This window comes from Macadamia integrifolia, unplaced genomic scaffold (genome assembly GCF_013358625.1).
Source record: "Macadamia integrifolia cultivar HAES 741 unplaced genomic scaffold, SCU_Mint_v3 scaffold46, whole genome shotgun sequence".
Lineage (NCBI taxonomy): Eukaryota > Viridiplantae > Streptophyta > Magnoliopsida > Proteales > Proteaceae > Macadamia > Macadamia integrifolia.
The window spans coordinates 694,316-709,381 of record NW_024870459.1 but is presented as its reverse complement, the minus strand read 5'-3'; the positions used below and the strand labels follow the sequence as shown (position 1 = coordinate 709,381).

The window sequence follows — 15,066 nt, the reverse complement described above, 5'->3', positions numbered from 1 at the left end:
TCTCCTTCGTTATTGAAGTGGCTCTCATCCCACCATGGACATAGGTACTTTGTTGTACCACATATATCATTGCATTGCGGTTGCTTGATTGTTATTCTTTCTGTTTTGTTTTGTTTTGTTATCTGCATCATGAATAGATTTCAGTTTCTACACAGCCCTCATATATGCAAGACATATTAGGACATAACAATGAAGCTGATCGAAACTAAACGATTGACACCCCTAGTCGAGAATATGGCTCACCTGTCCATATGGTCAGGTGGGAGATGTGGTGGACAGGTGATCCTGACTCCCTATAGTGCAATTGCAAGTACACTCTCTGAAGTCAGGATGTACAAACATTTTTTTCTAGTCTGTTTCCTCAGGATGAAATTCTCAAACTTAAATTTATTGCCAAAAGATAAGGAGACTACTCCTTTTGAAGTTCGAAATCTGAATCCTTGATGAACCATAAGAGGGGAAAAACTAAATTTTCAAGGTACATATTCCCATACCTTTCAACTATGATGTCAACTAAATATTAGATGATCCCACCTTGAAAGAAACATAAGCAATCTGGGTGAATCAATCTCTTATCTTTCTCTTCGTTTTATCATTACTTGTAATGGATTAAGCTTGCAGGTGGTGAGCCTAACTGTGTTTATATCTCCTTCTTCCCCTTCTTTGAGTCTCCACTCAAACTCCTGCACAGATCTACCAATAGCTGTACAAGCAATCAACATTGCCTGCAAAGCACCTGCACAGACTCTCTTTCCTCCTCCAAAAGCCATTGTCTTGTACAAATCAGTTGAATCATACTTGCTATCAAGAAACCTCTCAGGTTTCCACTTTTCAGGTTCATCCCATTGTTTCTTGTTCATGTTGCACCCATAGATATTGATTACAATCTGTGAGTATTTCAACATTTCAGACCAAAGTACTGATGAAACCCAATAGAGAAAAGGTATTATATCAAGTTTTTCAAGCATAGAATATTATTTCACCTGAGTTCCAGCAGGAATGTGGTACCCTCCTAGTTCAGTATCTTCATGAACATATCGTGGGAGAAGCACAGGAGCTGGACTGTACTTTCTCAGTGTTTCATGGAAAACAGCATTTAGGTATGGTAATTGTGAAAGATGTTCCTCTGAAATCTTATCAGAACCACAAATTTTTTGAATCTCCTGATATAAGCGATCCTGTAAGACTAGAAGTAATCAGAATATACTAAATGTGGAAAAACATAAACCTAAAACGAGGCAGAAAAGAATGGAAGTTGCAAACAAACAATTACATAAAGCACACAGATTTATGTGGTTCCGCAAGATTGCTTACATCCACGGTGAGATGAGATCTGCTTCTGTTAGAACAAACACCAAAGAAAAACGAAGAAAAAGAACAGATTCACACAAGATGACACGGATTTAATGAAGTTCACACACCGATATGATGTTCTATGTCCTCGGGTGAAAAAGAAAATGATTCACTATGTTGAAAGAAAAATTACAATGGAGATCTTTAAGAACACCCAAACTCGCAGCAAGAATTCTCACTCCAAAACCTTAATTCGAAAAACCTCAAATTTACATGTTTAGACAATAAGACAACAAACAACAACAACCATAACCTTATCCCAACTTAATGGGGTCGGCTACATGGATCCAAGACAACATAACATATAAATACTCCTCCAAGTCTGGTCAATCCAGAGGGTTGCATCCAGTCAAGTTGTACTGTACCGCAAGGGTGAGGTTCAAGCCCGAAGCCTATCATAGACCTCAGGAAAAATCCCATTCGGGTTGCCACCAAAATTCGTTAGAGCAGGTCAATCTGCATAACAGGTCAAAAATCCGAAACACACATAAGAACTTCATTATCAATGGAGAATAGGATTACAAATTTATAGGCTATGTTTGGTTGTAAGGGAAATTAAAGGAAAGGGAAGTGAAATTTTCATACTTAAAAAAGAAATATATGTAATCATTACCCATGTAACTTTGACATTAACTTCAAATAATTCCATATTTGGTTATAAAATTTCACTTTACTTCACATCCAAAACCTTTTGCTATAATATGTAAAATAAAAATTACATGTAAAATATATCATTACTAAATGTGGTTAAAAAATTAAGTAGTTTATACAATCACATGGGGTAATGATTATAAAAATTTCTTTTTATAGTACGAAAATTTCACTTCCTTTCCCTTTAAATTTTCATTGCAACCAAATGGAGCCATAATGAAACCCTATAGTAAAATACTGAAATATCCTCTTAACAGTCCTTTAGAATCAACCCACTTATACAAGTGACGGAATATAATACATAGTACCTCCAAGACTAAAAAAGTGCACAAAGCATAAACGAAACTTTTGTTTAGACAATCACCTGATGGAATGCATCTTTTGCAAGTTCATACATGCACCACTCTGTTGTGACCAAGATTGTATCTGAGGACTCAACAATTACTTCCCATAACAACATAAGAAGTTGTTTCTCTGTAAGTGTCTTTGCTTCAGATAACAAGTAATCAAGATAACAGTTCATTTTCTGTAAAACAAGCCTTTGTTTAGAACAACAGTAAAAAACTGAATAATATCTGAATGTTTATACAAGAATCTCTGACTGGTCTATCCACAAGAAGAAGATCAAACAGATCGAACAAGAAATGTCAACCTGTCCCATAGCAATCCGTTTCTTTGGCTCCTCAGTAAGGGCCTTCATCACTGCTTCTCTTTGTGCATCCATTCGCTTGATCTTCATTTCCAGGCTCTTGTTAGGAATCCATCTGAGATACGGAAATAAATCTCTCCAGTCCACCTCCGTTGCACCCATCAATAGATCAATCACCAACACCTGAAAGATCTTTACTATAAGTATGTTGGGGGCATGGCGGCTTTGCTCCCAACTTCTAATTTTTTTTTTTTGGCCACAGACCAGCAAAAGTATAGTATAAAATAAAAATATGGATGTACAGGATTAACATCCCGACATGCCCGGATCAACAAAATATGAAAAAGATCTTGAAAATCCACTTTCGGCATTGCCATCAGCAGAGAAACAAGACACCTTCAGTTACCCAGAGATTCCACCTTTGGCAAAGCCATCAGCAGAATACACTATGCAGCTAAGCAAAGATCATCTTGAAACGAATTGAAATCCATCCCAACAAATCTCATCACTAGCAAAGTAAGGATGAAAGGTCCAAGAAAGAGATATTTGAGATACTGCACTCTTCTTGGCAATCAAATCTGTAATTGGTCACTTCTCTATAGCTCCCAAATTCTAATACACACAAGGTTATTAAAAAAAAAAAAAATCACCTGATAGATCTCCTCTCTTGAGAGCCTAGTACCTAGATCTTCAACATAAATGGATGAATCCATGTCATTTCCCAAAGCCTGAAAATACCATTTCAAATTCCATGTTTAATGCAATCTTTCAATAGCATCCTCTGTTTTTTATATAGAAATATGAAAACTGTTAACAAGAATGAAGCAACTCACTTCTTTCAATGCCAATCCAAAGAGTTCATCTCTGAAAATATTTCTGAAGTTCACAGCTTGATCAGGATTGTTCTCTACGTGAGCGAGCAAGCAGTTCAACACATTCTCTATCAAGGTATCTCTGTGACAACGAAATCGCTTCTGAAATTTTAAAATAAATATATGTCAAACAAACTCCAAAGCACCCACACAATAAGAGAAGGGGAGGGGGAAGCTGCATTACTTGTTTCTTTATTAAAGGTTTGAGGAGATTGAACTAGCAAACCTGAGCATTTGCTCCCAAGAGACTTATGACTATATTTCGCTTCACCATCTTGTAGAACTCATCATAATCACTTGAGGCAACCATACTTTTATGGTTTGTGATTATCTTCAATGCACTTGAAAGCTTCCTTGTTGAGATGGATGAATACCTTGCCACCATAGCCTGCAAAAGCAACAGATTGAGCTATGAACATTAAATTGTTGACATAAACACCTCATAGATGTTGGTGTACGATGTCTTGTATTCCGTCGCAGTTTTATCTAGGGAGTATTGATGCAGTTAACCTACGTAGCGGGGGTATAGGGGTTGCAACTCTGTGCGAATTTTTTTATTTGGAACTCGTTTCCTAAGGGCAAATTTGTACTTTTTGGTATTAGAGTTTTTCGATAATATTCTCTTTCTCTGTAAGCAATCTGAGAAAGGTGTGAGGAGGAGCGCTGTAACCCTATTCTCCATTGATAGTGAAGTAGGGATCTCATATCACCGAGGACGTAGGCAATATTGTTGAACCTCGTAAATTTGTGTGCATTATTGATTGCGTTTCTACAATAGACTACTAGATCATGAAGCTGTATATTTTGAGTAAAACCATGAGTACATATAGGAAGAGATACATACCTCTTTGGCAACATCAGTGGAATTGAGAACCACCAACCTGGAAGCTCCAGTCCTAATAGAGTAGATCGGTCCATAAACATCAGCCCATTTAGTGAACGTCTCATGGGGTGGCTTCTCCTGGAATTGCAGTAAATTCCCGATCAAAGGTAGCCCAGGAACCCCTGCAAACCAAATCCATTAATCCTCCCATCTTTATCAAAATTAATAATAATAAAAAATTAGTTAAATTAATTAAACCAGAACTAGCTACAGTACCGGGTGGAGGTATATGTCTGGGAGATGCAATCCTCCCATTAGAGAACAATCTCGTAACAAAGAATAGAAAAGCTAACAGAAGACATCCAAGAGCAACAATGGCATAAACCATGGCCATATAGCTCAAGATCACCTCAGTAGTGTAGTGATGATGGAGGAGGGGATATGGAGCCACAACTGAGTTGAATTAATAGATTATATAACTCAAACCAAAATTAGATTTATTAAGGATTCTGAGTCCTTTTCTCTGGTTTATGACTTCTGGCATTTAAACATAGGAACAGCTACAATGAAAGATGTAATTAAGAATATAAAAACCTTTTTGGGTCTCCCCCAGTGAAGTGGCTGGTGAGCGTTACAAGGTTTCCAAAAGGATCCATTGGTCTAGTACATGCAGCAACGTGTGAGGGTAACGTGACTTTTGGTGTTGCATCCGTTTCATTTGTGGTTGTAAGCTGTAATTGTTCACAATCTCAAGGGACCTTTGCCTTAGGAAGCATGTGATTCTGAGTTTGACTCTTCTTACCTCTTTGTGGACATTCACAAGAGATCAAATCAGGTTCACGTACGAGAATGTATGAGAATAACCTTGGTCCGTGGATTCAATTTTCTCTCTCTTCATTTAATAGATTGTAAATCCACGAACCAAGAACGTACGAGAACATTTTTGTATGTGAACCTGATCCGTTCACCATTCACACTGGATTTTTAGTGAAAGTTGAACAATCCTAGTACGGCCTGATTCATGCAGTTGTGGGGTTGTATGGGCCTACGGGACTTGTGGTCGAAGGCTTGGATGCCCCTCGTTAGACCAAAAAAGAAAAAAAAAAACTGTAACCTTGGACCAGCAGGGGGGTCAATTACCAATACACTGGGTCAATGAGAAGACGTACATGAGCATCTTTAGCACTTGCATGTGGTCTTTTTACACCCTCATATGTGTCTGACAGTAGGCAACATCAGACTGACAGATTTCTTTTTCCCAATTCTATAATATTAGTTTCTCCAACAAAACTCCTTCATTCTAACCCCACCTCACACTCAGCCCAATGCCCAATTCTCCCTCTTCCCCATCTGTCGCCCATCAACACTCGTAGGAGTCAACAAGGACCCTTGAAGCAACAAAAAGGAAACTAAATAATACGTATGTTGCATGGAGAATGCTAAAAATCGTTTCCCTAATAATAATTAGGGTAAACGACAGTTAGGGTATCAAACATTTGAGGAAATTATATGTTAGGCACCTGACGTTTGAAATCTTATCAATTGAGGCATGTTTAAATGTTTCTTTAATGTTTTGTACTCGATTTAGACAATGAAACTTCGTTATTTGTTGTTGGTTCAATGTTACCGTTTGAAATCTTCTTTAGTCTTTTCCCCAAAGATGCGGAAACTGGGTTTGCACAAAGTATCCTGCAAAATCTCATCCTTCAATCTCAAAGTTTGTGTTTTTTTATCCGACTAATACTTTGAGAGATAGGATTTCCATCCCCTTGTGATCTCTAAAGATACCACCAGCACCTAGCCTGCTTGGATTAACCAAGGAACACCCATTGATATTAAGTTTAATGCACCACCCATTGATATTAAGTTTAATGCACCCCATCTCAAGCTTGTACCACATAATTTTGTAATACACTCCACGTCGAAGTTTACACCACAGAATTTTTTAATCTCAAGATTACGGAAAAAAATCGTCTGCAATTCCGATCTCGTACAATTCCGAGCAATACCATCTTCAGGGGTGACACATGTATTGATACCAATGCAATGGTCCAGATCTGATTTAAATGCCTCTTCACTGATTTAATGTTTTATTAGTTGTACCAGATCTGGACCATTGTATTGGTATCAATACACGTGTCACCGCCTGAAGATGGTATTACACGGAATTGTACGAGATCGGAATTAGAGACGATTTCAACCCCAAGATTACACCACAAAATTATTTAATCGACACCATCTCAAACTGACACCACAGTTTATTCGCTTTCTTTGTTATAATTATCTCTCACGTTTATTATTGTATATTATTTTCTTTACTTTTCTTGTATACTAACTTTGTAGATGAACCTTCAGGTATGTGTTACTTCTCCTGTTTATTTACTCCTATATACTAATCTTCGTTTTATAGCTAACCGTTTCGCTATCCTAAACTTATCTTTTATTTTTTGTATTTTATTTAATTTCCTTTGTTGTCTTTAGTCATTAGCATGTGCTATACTGTAAATTTGGCGAAGTAATAGGAAGACCGCCAATTTAACCGTGCTAGAATTATTTTCTCCTTTGGTACCTTTCTTGGGCATAAGAATTAATGCGAGGCAGAATTCATTGCCCTAATGGAAGGTTTGCTTATGGCAAGGAAGCTTGGAATCCTAAAATTATCGATCAAAAGTGATTCTATGGTTATTACTATCTCGATGAATACGAAGTTAATTCTTTGATTTGTGATACTTGACTGGCTGTTTGTTCAACCTTTTTTGGCGTCAATTGAATGAAAGATAACACATTGTTTTAGGGGATCAAATTCAATTGTAGATTTCTTAGAAGTGACAAGGGTGAGAACTATATATAGTTTCTTCTTCTATGGTTGTTTTTTGCAATCACATATGCAAGAGGAGTTAGTCATTGATAGGCCTAAATATCAGTGGTCTAGATTTTTTCCTGGCATGTTGGCGCTCTCTTGCTGATGGTAATACCTAAGGTGGGGATCACTCATTAGTTTGCTTTGTTTTAGTTTCTGACTTTGTCTAATTTGTTCATTTTTTCTTTCTTTTGGTACAAATAATCTTTTAGCAAAAGAAAAAAGAACAATTTAACAAGATGGATTGGGGTGCCTAACATCTTCCCCATATTGTGATATTGACCCTATTTACTAATGGTTAACTTTGTTTTATGTTGGCTGACTCTGATTTTGATTCATCTCCCTCTCTTTCCCCAAAATGAGGTGAGGTATAAGGCAATTATGCCCCTCTCGCAAGGGATCCAGATCCTCTTCAATTCCCATATGTTGAAATTAGGTGTAATTCCCCTCTATTAGGCAATTAGGTGAGAGAAAGGTGAGAGCACCAGCTGGGTCTGAATCTATAAAAACCTAACTTATCCAGATCCTCTCCAAATCAAAAACCAGCTTTACAGTGTAAATCCCCCTTTCGCTGAGATCATGGAATAAGATCTCAGTTCATGGGCTTTTTATTTCAACTAGAAAAATTTCCCTTTTTTTTTCCACAGCATGTGAAGAACCCGAGGAAATCTCTCAACTGAAATGGATTTAACTCAACGGTAATGCCCTCAAGTTTTCAGCATAACTAACAGGAAATTGAGAAATTCCTTGTTTTAATGGGTGGTTTTTAGGTCCATCTGGAAAAGTTTCTGTGGTTCTCACTAATTGGGGAGAAACCGGGTAGAACTAGGTATCCAATAAAAGGCCAATGGGTTTTGGGAGAATCATCATCGTCATCTCAGAAGTTAGAAAGTTGGCGTTATTCATTGGTTGATGTAGTGATGATCAGATGAAATTATTTTTCTCTTCGTAATCCACGCTCTCTCTCTCTTCTTTGTCTCTGCATACGTTTCCTTTAGGCTGTGTTTGATAGCCAAGAAAAAAGAAAAGGAAAGAGAAGAGAAGAGAAGAAAAGAAGAGAAAAGATCTTCCAATGGTAATAAATATACATATTTTTTTTATTTTATCACCATTTCATTTCTTTCTTTTTCTTTTCTTTTCTTTTCTTCTCCTGACTACCAAACATAGCTTTAGTAACCTTTGCTGCCACAGGAGGAAGAGAGCGAGAGAGATGAAAACAAAGTACCAAGAAGAACTGTCGCCCACGACCTCTGCTACCACAGGAGAAGTTTGCTACCACTAGAGAAGATGAAGGCCCTTTTGTAAGCTAGAAACCGGTGCAGACCTTCTTCTGCAGCAGCTGATTTAGCAAGAAATCTGAGATTTGAACCTAGGTCATCTTAGCGAAAGGGGGATTTATACTGGAAAGAGGATTTTTTGATTAAGTGAGGATTTGAACCGAGTTGGGTTTTTGCAGATCCAGACCTAGCTAATGCCCTAAGTTTTCTCTCACCTAATCTTGGTCGTTCACATCAATAGAGACACTTGTCGCTAGATTAGGGCGAAATTCACCTAATTAATTGCATTCTTTCAATACAAGCCAGATCTATTCAGCATGCCTGTAGCTTCATTTCATCCTTCCCCATCACTAGGCCACCAACATAGGGTGGCACCCCAACCTATTCTTAGGCAATTGGTAATAAATCTCTCTCTAGAACTCTAATTGATATGATATTTATATCAAATTAAAGCTTGAAGGGCTACACCTTTCATCCTTCTCCAAGTTTAGTTCTCACTATCCCTGTGTCGGTTTCTTGCGTGGCATTTATTGGGAGCTTTCCCCTCCCTTAAATTTTTCCATTTCATAAAAACCTAAACAATAACGAAAACAACACGAACACAAGTAACATGGGGCAACATGAAACCAGATAAGGTGACAATGGGATTGAGATCCTTTTTCCTATCTTATTTACTTCTGCCCATAACAACTTTTAACCTTATTCATGAAAGGTAAAGAAGGGGAAAGCATCAATGTTCACAACATGAAGGTGCCACTGAGTAGCAGTAACAGGGCGAGACCAAATCAATTATATTTGTTGGCAATGTCCAAAAGACAACGACACAATTCATCTGGGCTTGACATCATAGCCATATGATCAGCATCCTCTATCTCCATCACCTCTTTAACTGAATAATTCCCAATCATCCAACGCTGGAAATCTTCCGTAATTAATAAATCTTTTTTGCATACAATGTAAACTCGATTAACGGAGCCATATCCCTCTTTAGAGAATTCCTTCCTCTTTTTTAAATCTTCTTGGAACGAGGAACCAGGCCTTAACATCATCTTTGCTAGTGCCAAGTCCTTTCAGTTGTTGATTATCACCAATAAGGGGAAAAAAAGTCGTTGATTATCACTAAGGGAAATAAAAAATAAAATAAAACAAAATCCTTTCAGTTGCCAATAGGAACAAGTATGCCTTTTTTTTATTCAATAGTGACAAATATGTTAAAAAATAATTGCTTGAGTCTGAAAGAGAAAAAAAGAAAAATATTTTGGGACTGAGTTTCCCTTAGGAAAGGTATTACAAACCTTTAAATAGTGATAGAAATTAATGATGATATTCATTATTTTAGGAGTCTAATCACAACGTCAAATCATATTAGATTAAGAGATTCATTTCTCTCTTCATTCATCTTGAGTGACAAAAAATTTTCTCCAAAATGTTAATAAACAATTATTACTTATGAAAATTTATTTTCGAACCAAGGAGGATGAAAAATAATAATAGAAGAAACATCATAGAGCATCATATATTAGTACTGATAGAATCAACAAAGATCCATGACCCTTTTGGCTCAGCATTGCCAGAGGAGTAGGAATCACCTATGTGGTTTTTTTTTTTTTTTTTTGGTAAGCAAAAATCTATTGAGAATCATGTGGAAAATACATGACTTCATCAATCATGGAGTAGAAAGAGACTAAATTATCATACAAGACATAGACAAAACCTTCCTGACTAAGTAGTCAGCCATTGATTTAGACTCCTAGAAATCATAGTTTAAGGAATTGAATCGGATTTGGCAAAATTGGGTGGATCGAATTGATTTCAGCCAAAGCCGATCACGTATCGATGGATTGATATGAACGAAGGGTAAAAAGATAAAAACAATAAATTATTTTTAAATGAAAACCAATGGTATTTCTATTTATCTAGACTAATATAGGCCGATCCAAATTAAAATCATATTAGTATCAGGTGAGGCCAATCTCAAGACCGATTTCGATAACTTAAACCATGTTAGAAATAGAAGAGAAATTGCAAGAAGTAAAATAGAAATCTATATGTTGGCTGTTCACAACAATAGGCTGCATGGCCAAGGATGTGGACTTCGACTGCATTTGAATAATCCTTAGAATCAGACTCAATATGGAGTTTTTTCCATATACCCCCATATGAATTCGACAATAGATATTTCAGTTATTTTAATTTCATGGCTTTTAACACTAACTTCCAAATTCACCTTCAAGTATAAAAATACAAAAATGTCCGATATAATTATTGAGGAGCAATGATGTAGGGGTTAAGCTGCTTTTCAGGGAATCCTTTCCTTAAATAATTATAAGTGTAAATGTTTTCTATCCACGTGAGGCCCCTGCAACCAGACACAAAGGTGTGCATCCTCAAGAGGGGGCACAATGGTCATTCGCACCCCCTGTGTCTATGGTGCAAGGACCTCTCACCAATAGAAAATTTTGCCTCTTATTATAAACAATAAAAAAAGTTGGTTTTGAAATATATTGATCATAAGTGGGTCTATTCTAACCATATCTTTATTTTATTTTGAAAAAAAAAATTGTTAAATACAGTCCTGCAATTGTTGATCATATATTTTATAATAAAAATTATATTATACTCATAGATAGTATCCGAATTATGTGAAGAATTTCAATTTAAGTGTCATGAATATTTTGGATGAGTTATCAAAAAAGAAAAAAGAATGTTGTGGAAGCAGATTCAGTACTGTTCCAGTATGACAAACTAATATTTTTTGTTGTTTGGTATAATATCAATTTTTATGATAAAGCTGATTGATATGTAGCAAATTATATCGAAATGCTAAAATCGTATTGAAATACCAAACTGTACAGAATACCATACTGAAATACCGAATATATATATATACATAAAAGGTTAAAAAAATGGAAAATATTGTATCAAAACTGTATTCATAGCAAAATCGTATTTGTACCAAATATAAAACTAGTGTATTATACCAAACAAAAATTGTACTAAGTAGGTATGATATCGGTATTGAAATATAGGCATTTTTCTTTTATAATTTTGATATTGACTCTTGCCCCGTGGTACCATATTGAAACAGTACCAAATACTGAATACCATTCCAATTGATAGCATATCTCACTCCAGTGGCGCTTCTCGAACTACATCAAGGGATTGGCCAGCATACGGTACTGACACTTCAGTGGAAGAAGGCTTCCATAGCAAGGGCAAGCTCTAGTTTTAGGGAAAGCACATAACTATGGGTATGGTATAATTCATTATAAAAGCTTGTTCCATCCATCCTAAACAATGCCTCCTAATATTAAGATCATCATATCGGGAGGAGGTTGATTATTTCGTTGGTTTTCTTGAAGCTAATGGCTCATTCAATGGAAAGGCTAAGATGAAAGAAGTATAGGAGACTTTTTCAAAGAAAGAAGAAGAGAGATAAATACAAATTTAGATATACCTTTAGCATACCAGCCTTTTCCCTTTATCATGTAATGATTGTTGAGATTTTGAAACAATATGATACAATTAACGAACAGGGAGGGCCATACGATGGATGCGTGCGTGCAAGTGGAGAGAGAGAGAGAGAGTATAAGGAGTTACCTGTGCGGAGCAGAGTTGATAGATCTTGGTGGTCAAGCATTTGGAGCCAAATATCGTTATGGTTTTTGGCTTCACGGGGTCCAGATCAGATGAAAGGTGACTATCTAACCAAAATCCTGCTGGGTTCCTCTCCATCAACTGTTGTCATGTGGATGAAATAGAGTAGCAGATTACAAGAGTGTTCCTCTATATTTGCTTTTATTAATAAATAAAAAAAGGTTAAATATTATTTTCATAAGATTTCATAAGAAAGTACTTCTATCATGTGGACAGATGATTTGTACATTTTGATCATTGGGTAGAGAGAACATGATCAGGTCATGTATTGATATGCATCTCATGTATGTCATTACGAGAAGTTTCATTAAAATCGGGTGAAATGATAAAAAAAATAAATGAAACTTATCTCTTGTAGCAAGATTGGAAATAGGGAGCACCCGATTTTAAATGTGAAATCAAGGTGATCTTAAAGAGGGTTCACAAAATCAGATAGAATTAGGATCAGGTGCATATTTCTAACAGAATTAGGGAATTCAACCAATCCGATTGGGTTATATATATATATATATATATATTTAGTTTAAGGGGCGCCAATGGTGCCATAACTAGATTTGGAGCAGACTAGAGAGTTTGAAGAAGTAGACTCTTTAGGGGGAGCCGTTTTGAGAACATTAATTTGAGGTGTCTGACCTTGTAGGAATTCACGAGTAAGGAAATCAGGGACAGAATTGAATTCTCCTTTAAAATATTCAATTTGAAATTCGAAAATTGAGAGTAAAGCTTTTAAAATTTGTTTGAAAGCTAAATTTGAGACATTATTTTGTAAAACAAATTTAGCAGCGTTGCAATTAACACAAACTAAAAATGGTTTGTTTAATATATATATATATATATATATATGTACATATGACGGGTTCATAGATTTGAGAATTGGGACCTAGTGTGAAGTAAATTCTATCTAATTAAACGGAATAGAATTTTCAAAATTTCATCAAGGGTACTTTTAAATAATAATCCATCGTTTTAAAGTCAGTAAACTATAAACCTTATGGATTAGCAATATGTCAAATTTCAATCCCCAATTGAATCAAATGACTATATATATACATTTTTTTTTTTCATCCATGTATGTCCATGCATCCTTTTGTAGTTCATAGCTTTTCAAATCTTTATTTCACACTAAGCAAACTCAGCTTGGCCAGAACTTGATATGTAGGCAAGGGATCTTGAAATAGCTACACATTAGATTAGCCACAGACAAATATTTGGGCTATTTTAACAACCTTATGAGGACAGCCAGTCTTTGATAGTTCTTCTCATAAAGGGATCACTTCAACATTTATGTGTATTTAAATAGTTAAGAAATATTTCAATGAAAATCCAGATGAACAACAATGTTTGATGAAGAACTAAGGATGATATAAAGTACCTCATCCATGACATAGGAGGGGGAATGTGTACAATCGGGCAAGAAAGCTGTGAGAAAGACAGCTACGGATATCATTTGAGGAAACATGTCCATGACAAGAGCCAAATTGTAGCCACCCAAGCTGTGTCCCATTAGGGTTACCTTCTCTCCTGGAGGAAGTGACTCCATCAACTCTATTAAAGGTTGTGTATAATCGGACATGGTATGGATCTCATGTATTTTAGCCATGTTGATCCCTGAAGCAGCAAGGTTGACCGCCGTCACTCGATGTCCCGCACTCTCCAGTAGCGGCTTAACCTTGTACCAACACCATGCTCCATGGCATAAACCATGTACTAGAACAAAATGCACCATCTCTCTCTCTCTCTCTCTCTCTCTCTCTTTCTCTCTCTCTCTCTCTATGAATATGATGTGTTTATATACAGTTAGAACTAGCAATTTTGTTTGGTAGAACAAGCAAGTTTCGTTAGGTAGAACAAGCACGTTTCGTTAGGTAAAAGTGGTCCAAGCACCATCCAAAGTTTATATTTGATTTTATTTCTTGACCTAATCAGAATCAACTTTAGTGAAACCTATCCACCTCACCCAAACCAAAAAAATAAAATAAAATAAAATAGAAAAGAAAAAAAAAATAGTTTGGTAATTATTAGACAAGATAGTTCCTTTGTCGAGCTGAGCCGTCGTCGCCAGGATTCAAATCGTCTCTAGCTGGGGGTAGCTGAAGAGGGGTCAGCCACGGTTTTGTCTATCTCTCTCCTGATTTATATTTCCTATTTTCTCTCTCCTTTTTTTTTTTTTCCTTTCACCTCTCTCCCTCCTCACTTGTCCCACTCCAGCCACACCTCGGCTGGAGAGGATTTGAAGAATCCTCGTCACTCAGGATCGATCTTAGGATTGATTAAGGCCGATACCGATCTGATATATCAATCCAGATCGACTTGGGTTAGACTATATCAGACACAATTACCTTTTTTTTTTTTTTTTTTTTAAGTTTCTGCCCTTGGGGCCTTACTTGTGTATTGTGATCGGATCACCTCCCAAGTGACCACCATCATAGTTGTTCCTAAGGTTTAATTAATTTCTCCCCTTGCCTATGATCATTTATTTTGTTAAAATAATATTTCTATTAAAAATAGAAGAAAATAAATTAATAACTAAACTAACAGACTTGAAATTTCAAACACACTAACAAGACTAAAGAACACCTCCTACCTTCGGCATTACCATCAGTAGTAGGTGCCCACTAATGAAATATTGACAATCCCGCCGTTGAAGGCAAGTTTGGTCCTTTCTTTTGTTAAAGAAGAAGTTGAAGTTGTGGACACAGTTTTGTTGGGTGAGGTCCTTTGCCCATTCCTCATAGTCGGCTGGGTTCTCTCGATTAGGCTCAAGTGGTTCCCAGTTTTCGGTTAGCTCCGTCTTTAGATCCTCCTCGGATATCCCTTCCAACGTTAGTCAGCTGTAGGGATAAACAGTTGTTTTGTTGTGGTGTTCTCCCCGTATATATATAATTTTTTTTTTTTCTGTTATTTCCTTCATTTTGGACGGGAGG

The 15,066-nt window shown here is 36.4% G+C and overlaps 2 protein-coding genes across 5 annotated transcripts; both read right to left on the bottom strand.

Annotated features, from left to right (window-relative positions):
• Positions 1–356: 356 nt before the first annotated feature.
• Positions 357–12,202, bottom strand: LOC122068825 (ent-kaurene oxidase-like). Of its 3 annotated transcripts, none has more exons than XM_042632739.1 (9): positions 12,086–12,202; positions 4,370–4,530; positions 3,752–3,913; positions 3,487–3,627; positions 3,304–3,381; positions 2,657–2,836; positions 2,369–2,530; positions 984–1,178; positions 357–887 (listed from the first exon to the last, which is right to left on the bottom strand). In XM_042632739.1, exons 1-9 carry the CDS (start codon positions 12,123–12,125, stop codon positions 573–575), a joined length of 1,434 nt encoding a protein of 477 aa, XP_042488673.1. In that variant the 5' UTR covers positions 12,126–12,202; the 3' UTR covers positions 357–572. The 3 variants fall into 3 exon arrangements, with proteins under 3 accessions (XP_042488673.1, XP_042488674.1, XP_042488672.1); XM_042632740.1 differs by lacking the exon at positions 12,086–12,202 and adding an exon at positions 4,943–5,014; XM_042632738.1 differs by lacking the exon at positions 12,086–12,202 and adding an exon at positions 4,625–4,910.
• On the bottom strand, positions 9,119–13,911 carry LOC122068826 (salicylic acid-binding protein 2-like). 2 transcript variants are annotated; one of them, XM_042632741.1, is made up of 3 exons: positions 13,515–13,911; positions 12,086–12,223; positions 9,119–9,552 (listed from the first exon to the last, which is right to left on the bottom strand). In XM_042632741.1, the coding sequence occupies exons 1-3, from the start codon at positions 13,866–13,868 to the stop codon at positions 9,271–9,273; spliced, it is 774 nt and encodes a 257-aa protein (XP_042488675.1). In that variant the 5' UTR covers positions 13,869–13,911; the 3' UTR covers positions 9,119–9,270. The 2 variants fall into 2 exon arrangements, with proteins under 2 accessions (XP_042488675.1, XP_042488676.1); XM_042632742.1 differs by having other exon boundaries at positions 9,434–9,604.
• Positions 13,912–15,066: the final 1,155 nt, after the last annotated feature.